The sequence below is a fragment of the Sycon ciliatum genome, chromosome 1, assembly GCF_964019385.1.
Source record: "Sycon ciliatum chromosome 1, ocSycCili1.1, whole genome shotgun sequence".
NCBI classification, from domain to species: domain Eukaryota; kingdom Metazoa; phylum Porifera; class Calcarea; order Leucosolenida; family Sycettidae; genus Sycon; species Sycon ciliatum.
Window position 1 is genome coordinate 63847159 of NC_088643.1, and position 16823 is coordinate 63863981.

At 46.7% G+C, this 16823-nt stretch overlaps 2 protein-coding genes across 2 annotated transcripts; both read right to left on the bottom strand.

Moving 5' to 3' along the window:
* Window positions 1–499: 499 nt before the first annotated feature.
* LOC135807062 (uncharacterized) lies at window positions 500–8235 on the bottom strand. The gene is made up of 5 exons (XM_065321145.1): window positions 7579–8235; window positions 5270–5441; window positions 4878–5031; window positions 2364–2492; window positions 500–860 (listed from the first exon to the last, which is right to left on the bottom strand). The coding sequence occupies exons 1-5, from the start codon at window positions 8134–8136 to the stop codon at window positions 698–700; spliced, it is 1176 nt and encodes a 391-aa protein (XP_065177217.1). The 5' UTR covers window positions 8137–8235; the 3' UTR covers window positions 500–697.
* A 1156-nt stretch (window positions 8236–9391) lies between these two features.
* LOC135804825 (trafficking protein particle complex subunit 6b-like) lies at window positions 9392–16533 on the bottom strand. Its single transcript, XM_065318783.1, has 5 exons — window positions 16265–16533; window positions 16124–16185; window positions 11741–11858; window positions 11464–11547; window positions 9392–10074 (listed from the first exon to the last, which is right to left on the bottom strand). Exons 1-5 carry the CDS (start codon window positions 16361–16363, stop codon window positions 9955–9957), a joined length of 483 nt encoding a protein of 160 aa, XP_065174855.1. The 5' UTR covers window positions 16364–16533; the 3' UTR covers window positions 9392–9954.
* Window positions 16534–16823: the final 290 nt, after the last annotated feature.

Consider the following 16823-nt stretch of genomic DNA (forward strand, 5'->3'; position numbering starts at 1 on the left):
CTCACTCTCACTCTCTCTCTCTCTCTCTCTCTCTCTCTCTCTCTCTCTCTCTCTCACGCACACACGCACGCACACACGCACACACACACACACACACTGAAAAGCACTGCTCGATATTGACACTCGATGTAGATTATATTACCGGTATGTGGCTAACGTGGGGATTTGGAAGTCACACTGAGTAGGTCACGGGGCAGTGGGCCTACCAATCAGCAAGGAGCAGCGAATATCAATCCTTCGCAGATGCTTGCCTATGGCCGGTCGAGCACTAGTAGATCTACATGGTTAGCAATGCAAAAGAACAGGAGAAGCTGCGATCCGTCAACTTGTTTTTGATATTTTTTTATAGCTTGGACCTTTAGTGGTTTGTTCTCGCATAAGGATTATTACACACGAACGTATTATAGATGGAGCAGAAAATACCTGATTGCTCTGAGCATCGCTATCATAAATTCATAATCGTGGTTCACATGTTGTTGCAACTTGAACTTGGGGGGGGGGGGGGGGGGGGGCGGCGCAGGTGTACTAGCAGGTGACACCACAGTGTCCAGGTAGATGCCAGAGACATTCATGATGGGTCCATGAAGACATTCAGGATTTTGTTGGTAGAACATCGACTGCGACTATTAACACTGCTGTGGATTTAGTGCATTCTACTGTTGTGGCGCACAGCCGGCACACGGACCGGCACACTTAGTTACATGTAGCTGTGCTGAGCCAGTATCTGATACATCATCTCCTCCATGTCGAGACCATCTGACTGGTGGTCGTCGCCTTGAGTGAAGCAGCGGGCTTCTTCCTCGTCGTCTTCATTCTCACCGTAATCAGCACTTTCGTCATGCTCCGCGCCTTCCCCTGCCCTGCACCGGGGAATGGTCACAAGAATCAGAGCAATTTGCGTCATGATGTACACACACACACACACACACACACACACACACACACACACACACACACACACACACACACACACACACACACACACACACACACACACACACACACACACACACACACACACACAATGGAACCCACACCTAATTATAGAAGCCAGGGTCAACGTTCTGCAATAAGTTACTAGCACAGGTGGGATCCTGATAATTCCAACCCAAAAATGCCAGGGAAAACTTCTATTCACTGGTTTGAGGGAAAGACGGCACAAAGGGGAAAAGACTGAAAAAATTGACTGTCACCACCAGGATTCGAACTTCTAATAATTATTTATAATATCTGGATATTCTAATTATCCAAACATGTACCCACAACACATTATCTATGTCAAAAATCCTCGCATTGACATGCAGAGTTGCACTACGCACCTCAGACACAGATTTAGTGGACACTGAACTATCTGCGCTGAAAACCAAACTGATTTGAAGAAAATAAAGTGAACTTCGAACTATGCTTTGCTAACTTCGAATTATCAGCACAAACCCCACACATTTTCTATGTAAGTGGATTCCGTGGGACTTCTAAGTAACCGGACATAGTTCGAGGTTCGGATTATCAGAAAAAAATGTGTTTGAGGTTCGGATTATCAGAAATTGTTATGTGGAAATCGTATTGATAGAAATCGGTCCCAGAAGAAACTTCTAATTGAGCCATATACGAATTATCAGGATTCCACCTGTACCATAAAGTACCACCAGAGCGCCTCACCTTGATTTTACAGCCATGGAAAGGAAAATCGTATGGCAGAGTGCAACGAAGTGTGTGCGGTGTGAGAACCTTAGTGTACTAAGGTCACACTTAGCAGGTTTTTGTGTGGAGCTCGTGTCCGCTTGAAGGTAAATTCAGTACGGATTGACTGGACAACGTGCAATGTGTGTACATGGTTCGTGTCGTATAACCTACAGACAGGACACCACCTCCACAATGCGACCACGAAAGGACGAGCTGGTGGGGCGCTCTTGCGGTACATTACGCTAATTGAAAAGAGCGTGCAGTAGTGCATTCATTTAAAAAAAACTGTCACCCTTACTGTTTTGGCATCTCAGATGTAGTGGCAAATACAGTGACAAAAACTGTACATGTACTGCATTGCAATGTCTGTGCAAGTCTTCTTTACCATAATTTCAGGTTGGAAAGTCAAAGACCAAAAACTTACAAATTCAGCCAAGTTTTACAAATTAGGACAGATGCACATTGGCCAAGTATAAGGGAAAGCATATCCAAACCCCAAAGTTTTAGGTTTAGAAGTGAGTTGTTGCCTTGTTGGGCCTAAATTCAGTCAAAGCCCACGGGACCACTTATTATAAGATTGGACTGCAGATTTACTGTGTGGAATTTCACTGCAAAGGAAATGAGAAAAATAATAATTCAAAGCATGGGTGTGTAAGCTTCTCTCTTGCAACTTCACCTACATGCGGGAGAAGAATGTCGTGCACATCTCTGCGATGGCGAATGCTTCTTCACTACTTGCACGGCTATCATGGAAAGGCCATCCGAGGAGAGATATGAAGTTACGAGTGTACTGGTGAAGTGCTGGCTCGCTGGATGTAGGCAGTAAAGCAAAACAAAAGGAGGACCAAAGCTTGCACTACAGGCACTATAACCTAGTATAAGCTTGAAAAGCACTACTTGAAGTACTGGACATGTCATCAAGACTGCATAAAGAAGAGTATGGAACTGTGGTTATGGGTTCGTGCGCGGTGCGCTGCCTTCATTACGTAACTTGCCTCCATCACGCTCTGAAAGCATGCTCAAACCCACCATTTCTCGTACGAGCATATCCGTTTTGCTCGATTCGTTCGAGTGCCTACGCGATCTCTAAATTTTGGCGCGTGAACCCCAATTCCGTACGAAAGCTCATTTCAAACCAGAGGGAAAGTGTGGTGTTCGATTTTCCGGAGTGCGCAGGCTGCAGCTGAATGTGATGAAGGCAGCGCACCGCGCACCTGGCCCATAGAAAAGAGATCACAGTTGCATACTCTTGTTTATGGACTCTTGATGTCATGCAGTATTACTTAAGCACTGGTCCTACACTAGGAGCCAAATGAGTGCAGACACAAAAAAAGATTGTCAGCCAAATGGATTTCCTTTCGGTGTGTCAGAAGTTGGAAATTATTCCCTTCCCTTATTCCCATGCTAGTAAAGGTTGCCTTGCAATATGCCGCTCATGAGTGACCATATGCAGCACGTGGATTCCTCTCATTCAATGGCTACGGAAACAAAGAAAAGAGAGGAAAGAAGGCATGTTTGGGGTTCCTAACAGCCGCTTCACAGTCATTCGCGTAAAAGAAGATACAAAAACATTACAATTCTCACACAGCAATGGTGCAACCAAGTCCTTTTTTGCCGTTACTCAGAGTTTCATGTTTGAATAATGCTCATCAGACAGCTGCATGATTGCTGTGTGAGAATTGCATTACTGGCTCTGTCCAATGAACATAGAGCCCTATTGAAGCCTGAGGATTTTTGTCTAAAAATATCACTGGTATTACCGTATACTGTATAAGCAGAAAATTTCGTCGGTCAATAATTTCGTCCAACTCCAAAGAAAGAGAGTTTGTCCGGTTGTAAATTTCGTCCATGGATCATAAGAGTGTATTGAAAAGCTCGACAAATCAATATTAGTCCGGAATTTTTGAAAAAGACGAAATTAAATTCCAGACGAATATTTCTGCTTGTACAGTATAGCCCTCCCATCCGCCTCAAATTCTCAGGAAAATCTTGCTGTAAAAATCGATATATTTTAGTAGTGCTGAAACGATTACGTTTTTTCCTTAGTGGCTTAGCTGATACCATAACGATCGGCTTATCGGTTAAACGATTATTATTGTAACTACATCAGTACAATGACAATGTACATTCTGTGAATTTCAAATTTTTTACGAGTCCAACATCGCCAACAACGGAAAGCGGGTGCATAGATCCGATGATCCCGCAACAAGTCCGTCAGCTGTTCGGACTGACCAGACGAATACAGACAAGATAGAGGCGACGCACCGGTTGCAACCCAAGAGCTGGTGGTGCCCTTCGCCTGTGACTTCGCTGACTCCGGCGATGAAGTCAGAGAAGCCGGCCAGGGGTGCAGATCGGTGGATTTCGACAGATGAGCTGACTTGAGGCGCGCCAACAAGTAACTACATGTAGTTGCTTTTCCTATCTATGCTCAAAATAGGCCTAAACGCCAGGCCTAGCTTGTCGTCGAGCAAACTGATTCGAGAACCGTCGACAGAACGGAAAACACGAAACTGAAGACCACTTTACTGTCTTTAGCTCAAGACTACTCGCACGTGGAGGGAACTCCAGCCCCTGCAGCTAGTGTAGACACATACTGAGCCTGCCAGTCCTGCATGCTGTATGTAAGAAAAGTAGTCAGCTGAAAAGACGGCGACGGTGATCGTGTCGATGTTTCTCAGATCACGCTTGTACTTTTACACATACATTGATGTTGGAAGAGATTAGTGTACAGTCATGTACATATTCGTGTCGTACTCGCAACACTTTCGGTGCATGCACGCTTTGTGCACCCCCCCCCCCCCCCCAGAAAAAGGGGGGAAACCCGGTACCGAGCGTAAGTACCATTCTACTCATTTAGCCGATAAAATCGAAATAACCGCTCGATCTATTTCTTATCGAGTAAGTAACGAGTAATCGATATAATCGTTTCAGCACTAATATTTAGTACACGGCCTAATATTCCCTACGGGGCCTATCGAGATGGATTTAACTTAGATGGCCACTGCCGGCTATGCTTACAGACCCACTGGAACCAGTCCGGTTGGTCAGGATAACAACAGACCAACTGTGTAGCTACCAACGCATGTTTACTGCTGAGGAGGGCATATGTCCCAGCTATACCACACACAAAGTATGAAAGACTGTGGTACGACCCGAGCAATTGAAAACTGCTTCCGGCGGTCCTGGCTTACCAAGGAATTTGCCAACCGTTGTCCAGAACGGCGACACCGTGCAAACCTTGCGGTTGTGCATTTTCCATCTCATGTGGCATGTTGCAGCTGATTATCTTATGCAGCATCAAACCCAGCGACCAGACATCGGCTTTGCGAACAGGGTAAGCCATGTCTGCAAAAGCAAGCATGGTAAATGGTACACGCAGAGCGATTCACACGAGCACATCCGAAGAGAGTGATATGAGGACCATCTGCCACTCAACAAGCACTGTGTGGTTTGAATAGACATCAGCAAGTAGCTAATCAAATGGCATTCCCGCTAGCTTGCAGAGTGCAGTTAGCTGTGGCGTTCTATGGCTCGCTGTGGTACTGTTGTAAATCCGCAAAGACTACAAACAATACATTCTTACCTGCAGTCATATCGGGAGGTGTTGTGATGCTTTGCAGAGTATCTGCATCAAGATCGACGAGCTCCTTGTCTCCCACCATCAGTGCATGAGAGAAGTTTGTGAGCCTGATCTCTTCGGTGGTGATGTTGTAGGCTACATCGTGGAGGCTGAGTTGAAGCATTACCACACCGGCCTTTCACACACCATAGAGTAGCCGCATGCAGTGAAAGTCACAATAATTCGCAAGTAAAATTAGTTGACAAGGATTCTCGGGGCACACTCCAGGGGCGGATCCAGGAATTTCCCAAGGGGGGTTCAATTTTTTCCCACCCTACCCACAATGACGAAATGATGACATAAAAAAGCATGTATAACAAGTTCACGTGTTCGCGTTATCGGGACAGCCCACACGCATTGCATCCTGTACTTGAACATGCCAGCTGCTATACAAATGAAAATTCAGTACCCCTATTTTCAACACTCTGTAGCTAAAACATTATTGAAGACACGCAGCAGAATAGCTGATTGGTACTTTCTCCAGCAGCTCGTCTGCAATATTTGTCCGTAGTATTGTACTCTGATCCGCCCGATGTTGACTCCACTGTCTCTGTACAGTCGGTTCCATCAGGCAGGCTTCCTGCATCTTTCTTGTCTCAGTCATAATTGTCCCCAGTTCGGAGAAATTTTGATTATTGGATGATGGGACGTTGAACTTGAAGATGATTTTCAAAGTCTCGCTCTTTGTTTTACCTTCGATACTAGTGGCTACACTTTTCTTTGGAGTGTCACCAAAATTCAATGGCAGCTGGTCTTGAGCCTGCCTCTTCTAGACGCTTCGACGAACTTATTAAAAGACAGGTCGAAAAGCACGAGCCGCGACGACAATTACAGCACTGAGCGGCCAGTATTTGAAACTTACTTTCGAAGTTTCCGCAGCAGCTCAACAAATGCTTGCGCACCTCTTTCTCCGAAGCGAACGCGTAGTTAGCTAGCTGTACATTCATGTGTAGCATACTAGTAGTAGGGACTTCAGACCACGTGACTTCATGGCCCAAAAGCATGCAAATCGACGCCTGCACAAATCGTGTGATGGTCATATGTCAAGTCGTGTAAAGAAATGTGGAATCGTTTTTCGAAATGAAGGAAGTCTTGTACAGTTGGAGAAAGTTTCGGTTCGTCTTGTTGGAGCTTGCCTTCGTTTGGGACCAGCAAGAATGGAGCTGTTACGTTCATTTTTGACGGAGATACGTATGCGGATGGAAGGGAAAGGTGAGAAACTATATGATCCGTCCGGGTCCCCTTCTTGAAAATGTGATATTCGTATTCTACGACCTCGAATTAGTCTAGATAGAAGTAATTTTTTCACCTTCCAGAAGACCTATTTCTTGCATTATTCCTCTTTGTACTTTGCCGTGCAGCGCCGCCATAGTCACAGTATGGAAAGCAGCGAGAAGTATCCTGCGCTAAATTATGCTGGTGTACAAATTGAATTACTCTTGGCTGTTTCGGTCCATGCCCCGATTCTTGTCTCCAATGCTGTTATGCTCGATCTGGTTGAGCTCCGCAAGAATAGCTGAAAGAGTGCCGAACTGGGAGATTTGCTGTATATTCTTGTTGCTATTTGCTGTATCTCTGCTGATGTGCGTGCTACGATTACTCCAGCCAATACAATATCCTGTGCATGTCTATGTTGAGCTTAGTCAGTGCCTCTTCCGTGATCATTCTTTTTCTTGACACCAACACGGCAACAGTCACGGCAACAGTCCGAAGCTACATGTATCTCAGGACTGTATTATCAATGTCTCCTGTTATGTACTAACCACTACATTGTAAACCATGCTATTCAGCTATTTCATGCGGAGAATCAAGATGTTTTTGGATCTGGTGTGCGGTTGCTATGCGTTGCTAAGGAAAGTGGGTTCTCTCAGCTTGACATACCTCTCTGATCTCAAATGTGTGGAACGTTTGTCGGAAAAATCCGGTGATAGGCGATGACTATTTTGCTTGTAACTTTAGTTTCCTTTGTCCGATTTAGAAAAACTATAGACCAAACTCCTCAGGGAGCTCTAACCTATCCAAAAAGCAAAACATAAGCCACAGAAAACCGATTTGAAAAAATGGTCTGAAGTCCCTACTAGTAGTCCATTCCACCTTGTGTTGTATAATGTAACTGTTGATTCGCAATGCTGTCAAGGGAACCTGAAGTCGCCATAACCCCAGGGCAGGGGTACTCCTTCCGGAAGTTCTGCAGCTATACAGAGGAGCAACACCTGTCTCCTTCTCTACATTTTTGGAGGCTGTGAGGACTTTGCACAATGATCCCGCCTTACCTCGTGTACTGCTAACAGTACCGCTGCGATGCGCCTGATGAGTTGCACTGAAGCCTTCTCCTCAAGCTGCCCGAGCACATGGCTTTCACCCACAAGATCCCACAGCGTTGTCCAATGGACAGAGTTCACATCATAATCGCTGGCAATGTAGTTAGTCAGAGCTAGGCCGACCATCTTCTCCACTCCGGGAGTCGCTGCCCCAGTCATCTGTTCGTTGTCTTCCTCGTCCTCATGGCTGTAGTAAAGGCCGTGCTCCAGGACGATTCCGGTCACGCTGCGGCTGTGCAGATGCTTCAGAATTGCCTCTTCCGCCCTGAGCATGTTCAGAGCAGCCGGAGCGTCGCTGCACGTCAGGTCGGCCGTCTTCATCAGGACATATTCACTTTTGTGCTGGGAGTGCACGGCAAGGAAGAACTTGACGCACGGAAACCTCGATTTCCCATAGCCAGCTGTTGGAACACAGAGTCGCCAGGGTCCCAGCATGATCATTTCACCAAAATAATTCAGATTCTTCACTTCGAAGAAAGGGTAGGAATTGGCCCTGGTACACAAGGACATGTACAGGAAAGCCAATCAGCAGTGAGGACCTAACTACAATAGTGTGATTGTGGTACTGCGTTCTGCTCCGCTAATCTGAAGTGAAGAACTTCTTTTTGTAGCTACTACTAGTATTAGCACCTATGTCTTTTTCGTCTGACCAAACAACGGTTACACCAGTAGTGGGCTTATTTGCCAAATTCGGGTACGAGCACAGGTAGCATCATGTATTGCATAATGACCTTTGGACTGTGGTAAATAATTCATGTGTAGCTACGTAGATCTACATGCGTGTTCGCGGTGACATGGCCAGACTTAGCTTTATTTCAGGAAATCCAGTGTGTAGTCTGATTGTCTACCCTTGTAGCCCTGCGTGGATTTACAAGTACATTATTGCAAGTCACGGTGGGCTACTACTGTAAAAGCAGAAATTTTTGGTGGTGTAATATTTTCGGTATTCGCCAAAATCGGCGGTTCGGTAGCGGGAAATTTTCGGTAAAACCCGTTCTCCAGGTAGGTGTACTAGTACTACATGTATACAGTATCGGTTGTACCGAAAATTTCGGTGCGTTTCATTTTCGGTAAAAATTGTCGGCACCGAAGTTACCGAAAATAAAACACCACCGAAAATTTCTGCTTTTACACTATACTGTGGGCTACCTAACGTTACCTATATTTGTTAGTATTAATAAAGACACCCCGAAAGTATAAATGGGGCAGCTAGGCCGGCTGCCATACCTACGACAATGCATACATACCGGTATGTACATGTCATGGGCTATTATGCTATGACCAAGGGCAGGGAGTCGTCGAATACCGGTACATGTATTTGACGACTCCCTGGCCAAGGGTACAAGGTTACCAGTATTTACTCTCGCTGTAACGAATCAGTTGTCTTGGGTACACACAATCAGTATTGAGCCGGGTCATATTCGTGCCATACTGAAAAGCAAGGAGTAGATCTACGAGTAGTGTAGTACAAAGCCACCATGAGCATAGCCCGGCCCGGGTCCACTGAAAGTAGCTCCGGTTATCTCGATTCTGTATCAGTATGACTGTCATGCAGGTACCATCCCTGCACAGCAGTGAACTGCTGTTTTTGTCATAACAATTTGGAGGAATTATTCCCTGGCTTCCCATGGCCTTGGCCCTTGATCCTTGAAGGGTGGCGTTCTTACGGATGGGGAAAACTCGGCCCCTAGCCGAGTCGGACGCGAGCCGCGAACTATTTTTCCCCTGGCATGTCATGAACCAGTCGGCCTCGTGTTGAAACCAGTAAGAAAGACAAACAGCACTGGGCCGAGCCACTTTGAATGTCAGAAACAAATTTTGAAATTCAAAATTCTCAGCAAAGACAAACTGCATGCATGATACATTCACAGTCGCACAGGAAATGGCGACGTACAGACACTGAATCAGCCAATGGTTGTGCAACGGTTGAATAATCCATGCCGGAACATCCCAGGCCTACACATATAACAGTGATAACTGACAACCCTATGTACATGATCTTATAAATAGACAACAAAAAATATTGAAAACATTGGTCAACAACAGGTAAAATAATTCCCATCTCAGACATTGGCGTCAGAAGCCTGAAATTATAGAAAGCAGTTTTTTTACAGCAAATGTATGGGTCCTCCCTAGTTAGCAGCTAAAACTCTATAGTATGTACAGATGGACCATAGACAGCGTAGAGCAGCAGGAGGTGAGGACAGTTCACTGACTGACACAGGATCAGTACAGCTGGAACAACAAGCAAAGGTTATGTACACAGACACCATGTGCACTACAAGCATGCACACGCGTGCGAGTCAGGAGCCGGAGGGCAGCAGGCAGTTAGATGACGGTAACGTGAAACTTGCACACGGGAAGGTTTGTCACTTCGACCGTTACTGAGCAGGTGAGGCCCAAATTGAAAAGTGCTCCACGTACTACACCACATGAGAAGGCCAGAAGCTGCAACAAAACACCCCCCGAAAAAAGAGATGAAAGCAAATTGACCCGGGGACTTCTCAAAAGTATCAGAGTTTCAAAGCAGAGTTAGTTTCGCCCAGGGATATGCATGGTATCAAGAGTCCATAACCAAGAGTGTGTATGCAACTGTGATCTCAGTTGCAGACGCAAACTTGGTTATGTGAGCCAGCTGCACAGCGCCCTACCTTCACTACATCATGCAACCAAGAGGACATAACCATCAAGAGTGTGCAACTCCTGCATACCCTGTCCCGGCAGAATTTCAAGTTGACGTCCTTTTTTTATGATGCAATGCTCCTCGCACCAGTGATTTACGACATTTGTACAGGGTGTCAACGCACCACACATGTTTCCTTCAACTGGTTGGTACAGGATCAAATGGGGCTTTGTCCACCACAGGTTCAGGATACGTTTGATAATATATGGACAGTGCGGGACAGGACCCATAGTGGAGCTGCACATTCTTGGGGGGGGGGGGGGGGTATGTACTCTTGATGGAACTAACCTCCGAAACACGGAAGATCAAAACCACCCTTTCCCTGCGGCTTGAAATGAAGTTTGGGATGGAGCTGAACTTTTTAAAAGCATTCACAACATAGGGACGGCTCCCCCGTGATTCAATTGAATCGAGCTAAAAATGGGGATGCTTGTACGAGAGATCACGGCTTGAGTGCATGAGTCGAGAGTTTAGTGAGGGCAAGTCACGCATTAAACGAAGGTATTGCACCGCGCACTGGCTCATAATCATAGTTGCATTCTCTTGTTTATGCACGATTGGTGATAAGCACTGAAAAAAAGTACCGTACACTTCCCCGAATATAAGTCGCACCCGATTATAAGTTGCACCCCCCATTTTCACGTTTGAGCAATATCGTTTTGATGTGTGGACTTCAGTAGTAAGTCATGCTCGATTGTAAGTCCATTTGCTACCCTTGATTTTTTGTGTAAAAAGGTGCGACTTATATCCGGGGAAATACAGTAAGGGGCTATCCGGCATTATCGATAATTTTCACAAAACGGAAAAGTTTAGTTACGACCCTCCCCCACCCATCCACCCCTCCTGAGCGAAAAAATATATATTGACTTGTCAGCTAGAATGGATTGATGTTTCAGCTATCAATAGTTTTCATAACGAAACTCTCCTCGACCCACCCACCCATAAACGAAACTTTTTCGTTTTGTGTAAAATATTGATAATTATAGATGGCCCCTATTAAAGGGCACGATTTTTACGGGAATATTACAGACATGCACACATCTATTCAAAGACAACAATGACAGCAGTACTCCACAAGCAGCCAATAGCAGTGCACGCAGCCAGGGCTGGTCCAACTGCTCTACTGGTCACGAGTGGAAGAAATCAAAACTCACCGATTGTGCCGTCTGCAAATACTGAGTGCCTTCTGCCACATTCGTCAGGAACCGGAACTGAGAGTCTTGCAGGACATACACACCCTTCACAGGACAACGCCGTACAAAAAGAAGGTAACACAAGTACACAAGGCTCAATATTCTAACCACTTCGAAGTCCACCACCGGCACAATAAGTACAACACCAAGTTCCTTTCTGCATGGTCCGAAATGTCAAAAAAAGGTGACAGAATATGAAATTAAGCCAACAGGCTTTGACCAGAGGATTCTTTCCTACCTGGTGATTCGTCCTCAAGTTATCGATCTGTTTCATAAACGTTGCCAGCCAGAAATCCTTGCACAAGAAACGCATCATGTCAAGCTCGTCCTTGAAGCGCATTGTATCAGCAGAGCATCTGTAGCCACAAACAACAGCAAAAAGTAAACATCCCTGGTATGAAACGATCTCGACATTTTCTTCCTAATTTTCCCGGCGTTCCTCTTTCAGGACCAACACGTGTGCATTCCATGTTTGTTTGGTCTACGAAGTACAAGGCTTCTTAATCCCTCTCCTGTCACGAGATGAGGTATATGAAGATGTGCCCCCCAGAGGAATCTGAAAAGAAGAAGGCAGTCGTTGCTGTGATCACGTTAATATGCAGTTTGTGTGCAGCCCAAGCAAACAGTGTGTTGATGACAAGATGACAAGCACAATATCAGCAACAGGTGGCTGAACTCATGTAGTGCTACCTGATTTATCAAGGGAGTGCTGCCTCCCCCTCCATATATTCGGAGTATGCTACATCACCACGTCGTGTTGTTATTTCCATCCTATCAGTGCCCATCTAATTATATCAACAGGAAAGGTCAGTGTTCCTTTAAAGATGTCCAGGCAGCATGCGACTACAGCTATTGCTTCATGGATGCAGTCGTGCAGAGGCTCGGGAGTGTCCATGATACTCGCGTGTTTGCAAATTCAAGGCTAAACCAGTAGAGTAACCTGCTCGAATCACGCATGTGACGTCTGTGCAAGGCAACAGGCGGGCTGTCATGACAACGCTATGACACTGTACGTACTACTCATAGTGTCAAGAGTACAAAAACTCAGGTTTAGGGGCAAGGGTTCCAGTCCACTTGAGCGTATAACATGTGAATATCCCAAACCAGCTCTAAACATTGAGCAAGTGGGAACCAGCATCTACTACACATGTTGTGCTGAGTGTTTTTTTTTATTGAGTGAGGTCACGGGACACGCAAAATGGCCCATGAAATTAGGGTGTGTTAAGTTTTTGGGTAATTTGCAGTGGTGCTTTTATCGCCATGTGACCCATTGGGCATACCCCCCCCAGGCGCGTACGCAGGGGCTTTCCCGTTGCCCGGAACCTCCCCCCCCCCCCCCCCCCCCCCATGTTCCAAATGAGCAACGTTTTGGGCATTTTTTGGTAGGGCACGCGATCGTTCTGACAAGAATGCAATATTCAACAGATCGTAACTCAGTCAAATCTCACTCAAATCCAACGATCCAAATATCCAGGTCGAATAGAAAACTCTCAGCTGTCGGTAGAAACAATTTGCGAAGCGCTGCAAGCAATGGTTCGTGAGATATATCGTTCGTAAGTTGAGCCGCGATCTCGGCAATTTCAAAAGCACGCAGTGCGACTTTTCGTCACGTTGACTTGCTCAAATTTGCAATGGCTTCACTTGTGATATTCTCAAGAGTACTTAGAAGTACACAGCAAACAATCGAAACTCTGCGATCGAGAAAAACGAAATCGCTGGAGCAGGATGCGTTTGGGCCGTTCGGGCATTTTTCGCACCGTTGCTGCACTCTAGCGCTGGATATACTTCCTCCGTTAACAAAAACTTCGTGATGGATTTTTGAGGGACTGGTTTGCGCACAAACTGCCGTGAAATGAGTCGCGATCACTTTCTCGGCCTTCCCTGGCATGCCATGAAAGAGGTACGATGCAAGGAAAGCGACCTTTCACAACAAGCCGAGCAGAATCGATGGTTGCACTGCAACATAGGCGATACCAGTCTTGGCCAGCGAAACTGATATACCACTTCTCCGAGGGGATAATGCGCTCTACTACTCTAGCACTGGGTTTGAGAGTGATAGAGAGCGGTGGAACGGAGCAGCGAGCCCATCCAATGAGCGAGTGAACAAGGAGCTGCTCCGATCGCACGGCGTAATGAAATACTGTAGAACGGGTAGTTTTAGCGACGTAAAACCCTAGCGAATTTAGCGATCGACTCATTTTCGCTAAAGTTTCAAGTCGCTAATCCGTTGAGACATTAGTAGTGCACTGGTGATCCGTGAGTAAAATCGTTGCAAATTGCTAAAATAAAACGTCGCCAACCGGTTGACAATGGGAAAACGCTAAAATTAATAGTCGCTAAAATTACCCGTTCTACAGTAATTCTGAATTCAAGTTCTTGTTCAACCTGCGCAAAGCCCAGGTTCGAATGCTGATGACTATGCATTCTTTCAGAAGTCTGCAGTCTGACGCGAGTAGCGTGGCTAAAGAAAGTCGACTGGACTTGCTAGCCGCTGCCATTCAGTGCTGGCCAGAGTATCCATCAGAGCAAATGGAATCAGTTTGGCTGTGCCTTTACTCCTCGGTTCGCGGAGTTCTGGAGAGCGAAGATGCAACCAGGGAGTCGTAAAATATTTTTTTCGACTCCCTGGTGGAAACGAGTATTCACCACTGTGGCGAATCATGCAGCTTGAAAGCCAACTTACTTGAACAACGGCGACATCAAGTTCAGCGGAGTGTGATCAAAGAAGCTGAGGCAAGGCTGAAACGAGCTGAACAACGACTTGGGAGAGATGACGACTCGCATGCAGCAGATGACGACAGCGACGAAGGGTCAAAAATGAGTCGAGCGAAAGCGATGCAAACTGAATTCTCTGCTCATTCCGCCAACAGTTTCTCTTGTAAAGACGCTATACATAGGCTGAACTACCTTCGTCCGGTGACTTGCAGTCCATACAAACTGTTCTTGACCTGTTTTAAGCGTTTTGATATCCATCAAAATCCATCACGAAGTTTTCGTTAACGGAGGAAGTACATAATACAGTATCCTGGCTATCATGGTCGACCTCATTCTCTTCCTCTCCCGGATACCTTTCCACCTCCAGGAAGCCCAAGATTATCAAGATTGAGTGAGTAGAACTGAAGTTATGATCCAAGGAACACGAAAAAATGAATATTTCCTAGGGCTCTTAAAAGGGTTTAAAAAACTCATTGTTTGTGATTCGGTTGGACCCCCCCCCACCACCACTACCCGCACGTGCGCCCACACCACCCACACCCACCCACACCCACGCGCACACAAGCACGCACACACACACACACACACACACACACACACACACACACACACACACACACACCTTTGACCTTTGACCTTTGACGCCCCATCTCCAGTGGAGATGATAGGCTACTGAGTTGGGCAGTACTTGATGTGATGCCTCAAATCGCCACTTCTCCTAAACGCTCTGCCGCATGCGCAGTGAAAGTCCTTCGGTGCCAGGGGGAAGACGATGTTGATGGACCCGCCTGCGCCATTCCGGGCGATCTTGTGCGAGCCGATACCACTCGGACTCCGGAATGTCCAGTGAGCGCAGATCACCGACAATCGTGTCTCGCCAACGCTTCTTTGGCCCATGCCGTGGTCTGGTTGCCTCGAGCTCCCCAAACAACACTTGTTGAGGAATCCGGGCCGCGTCCATACGGGCAACATGACCCAGCCAACGCAGACGGTACTCACGCAGGAGAGTGCCAATGTCTTCAGGAAGACGTGCTCTCTGGGCTAGATCAGCAGTAGTAAGATAACGGGAGTGCTGATCGCTCCTTGGGACTCCCAAGATGGAACAGACGCATGAGCGATGAAAAAAACGTGTCTGACTGGTGAAACGCAGAGATCGTCCCTATCCCCAAGAAAGGTGACTTACGGTCCTGCGAGCAGTGGCGTGGCATCAGCCTCCTGGATGTGGTCGGCAAGGTCTTTGCTCGTGTTCTTCAGGGTCGCCTGCAGGCGGTGGCGGAGGATGTTCTGCCGGATTCCGCAGGGACCGTGGCTGCAGTGACATGGTATTCACCGCAAGACAACTGATGGAAAAGGCAGTGGAGCACGATTCTGAGCTATAATGTGCTTTTCGTCGATCTGCGCAAGGCCTATGATTCCATTCCGCGGTCTGCTTTGTGGCTTGTGCTCCGCAATCTGGGGATTCCTCCGAAGCTGCTTGGCCTTGTCCAGTCGCTCCATGAAGGCATGGAGGCGCATGTTCGGCTCCCTAACGTCGTCACGGACAACATCAACGTCCGGAATGGCTTGCGTCAGGGCTGCACACTGGCGCCTACGCTCTTCAATCTATATTTCTCTGCAGTGGTCTCTTCGTGGCATCGCCAGTCTTCTGTTCCGGGTGTACGGGTCCGTTACCGTGTCGGCAGGAAGCTTGTTGGGGATCGAACCGCCAAGTCTCGGCTGGCCTCCACTGACATCACGGAGTCCCAGTTTGCTGATGATGCGGCTCTCTACACCACCTCTTTGAGGCACACACACACACACACACACACACACACACACACACGCGCACTCATTTACCTTTATTGTGGCCTAGATTTTCGGGGATTTGGGAGAAGTGTACCCTATCTGTAGAAACACTGTCACATACCTTTCAACCAGAGCTATTCCAACACGAAATCCCATCGTGTCTAACTTCGTCGTGGCCGTGTTCTACCAACCAAGTAGAGAGAGGTAACAAATGCTCTCGCATGTCTAACATTTCGCAATGAGATCTCTCACAGTAACTCACCATGCCTTCACCAGTCGATCCTTCTTCCAGCAGCTTTACTGCCTCCATGTGAAGGAATTCAAGTAACGTATCGTCTACAGAACTGGATTCCGTCGTCATTTTTGCTAAGACTATTAAAGAAGAGTGCTATGCAGAAATATCATGAAATAGAAAAGCCTGCTGGGCTGAAGCAAAGGTCGTCTTTCACAGAACCAAATCAAATGGCCCTGAAATGAGATCAGTTGGAAACTGGTTTGGTATGCTTTGTTGGGAGACTTGATATAAAAAAAACACGAAAGACGTAGGCAGTACTTCGAAGGGAACCTTTGAAAAAGGGGACATCCCTTTGAAATTCTATTCCCGATGGTTTTGTTGAAAGTATTTTAGTGATCTGTTCAGTGAGGCGGGCGCCAAATCACGATTTGTACTGAAAATACGTAGCAAACCCATGCAAATCCATGCATATGAGCTGGACGAAAACACAACACTGGTCCAACACCTTACCGTAGGCGCCGTACCGTAGGCGTAGACCTGATCCCGCGATTCCTGCTTGCTAATAATTGCTGTACACCAGGTAGAT

Coding starts and splice junctions, on each gene's coding strand:
- LOC135807062 (XM_065321145.1), bottom strand. CDS start 8,136: ATGTCCTTGTGTACCAGGGCCAATTCCTACCCTTTCTTCGAAGTGAAG. Junction 5,442..7,578: donor TACTGTTAGCAGTACACGAG/GTAAGGCGGGAT, acceptor GGTGTGTGAAAG/GCCGGTGTGGTAATGCTTCA. Junction 861..2,363: donor ACGACATTCTTCTCCCGCAT/GTAGGTGAAGTT, acceptor TCCCCGGTGCAG/GGCAGGGGAAGGCGCGGAGC.
- LOC135804825 (XM_065318783.1), bottom strand. CDS start 16,363: ATGACGACGGAATCCAGTTCTGTAGACGATACGTTACTTGAATTCCTT. Junction 16,186..16,264: donor GATCGACTGGTGAAGGCATG/GTGAGTTACTGT, acceptor CTTGGTTGGTAG/AACACGGCCACGACGAAGTT. Junction 11,859..16,123: donor GGAATAGCTCTGGTTGAAAG/GTATGTGACAGT, acceptor TTGTGGCTACAG/ATGCTCTGCTGATACAATGC.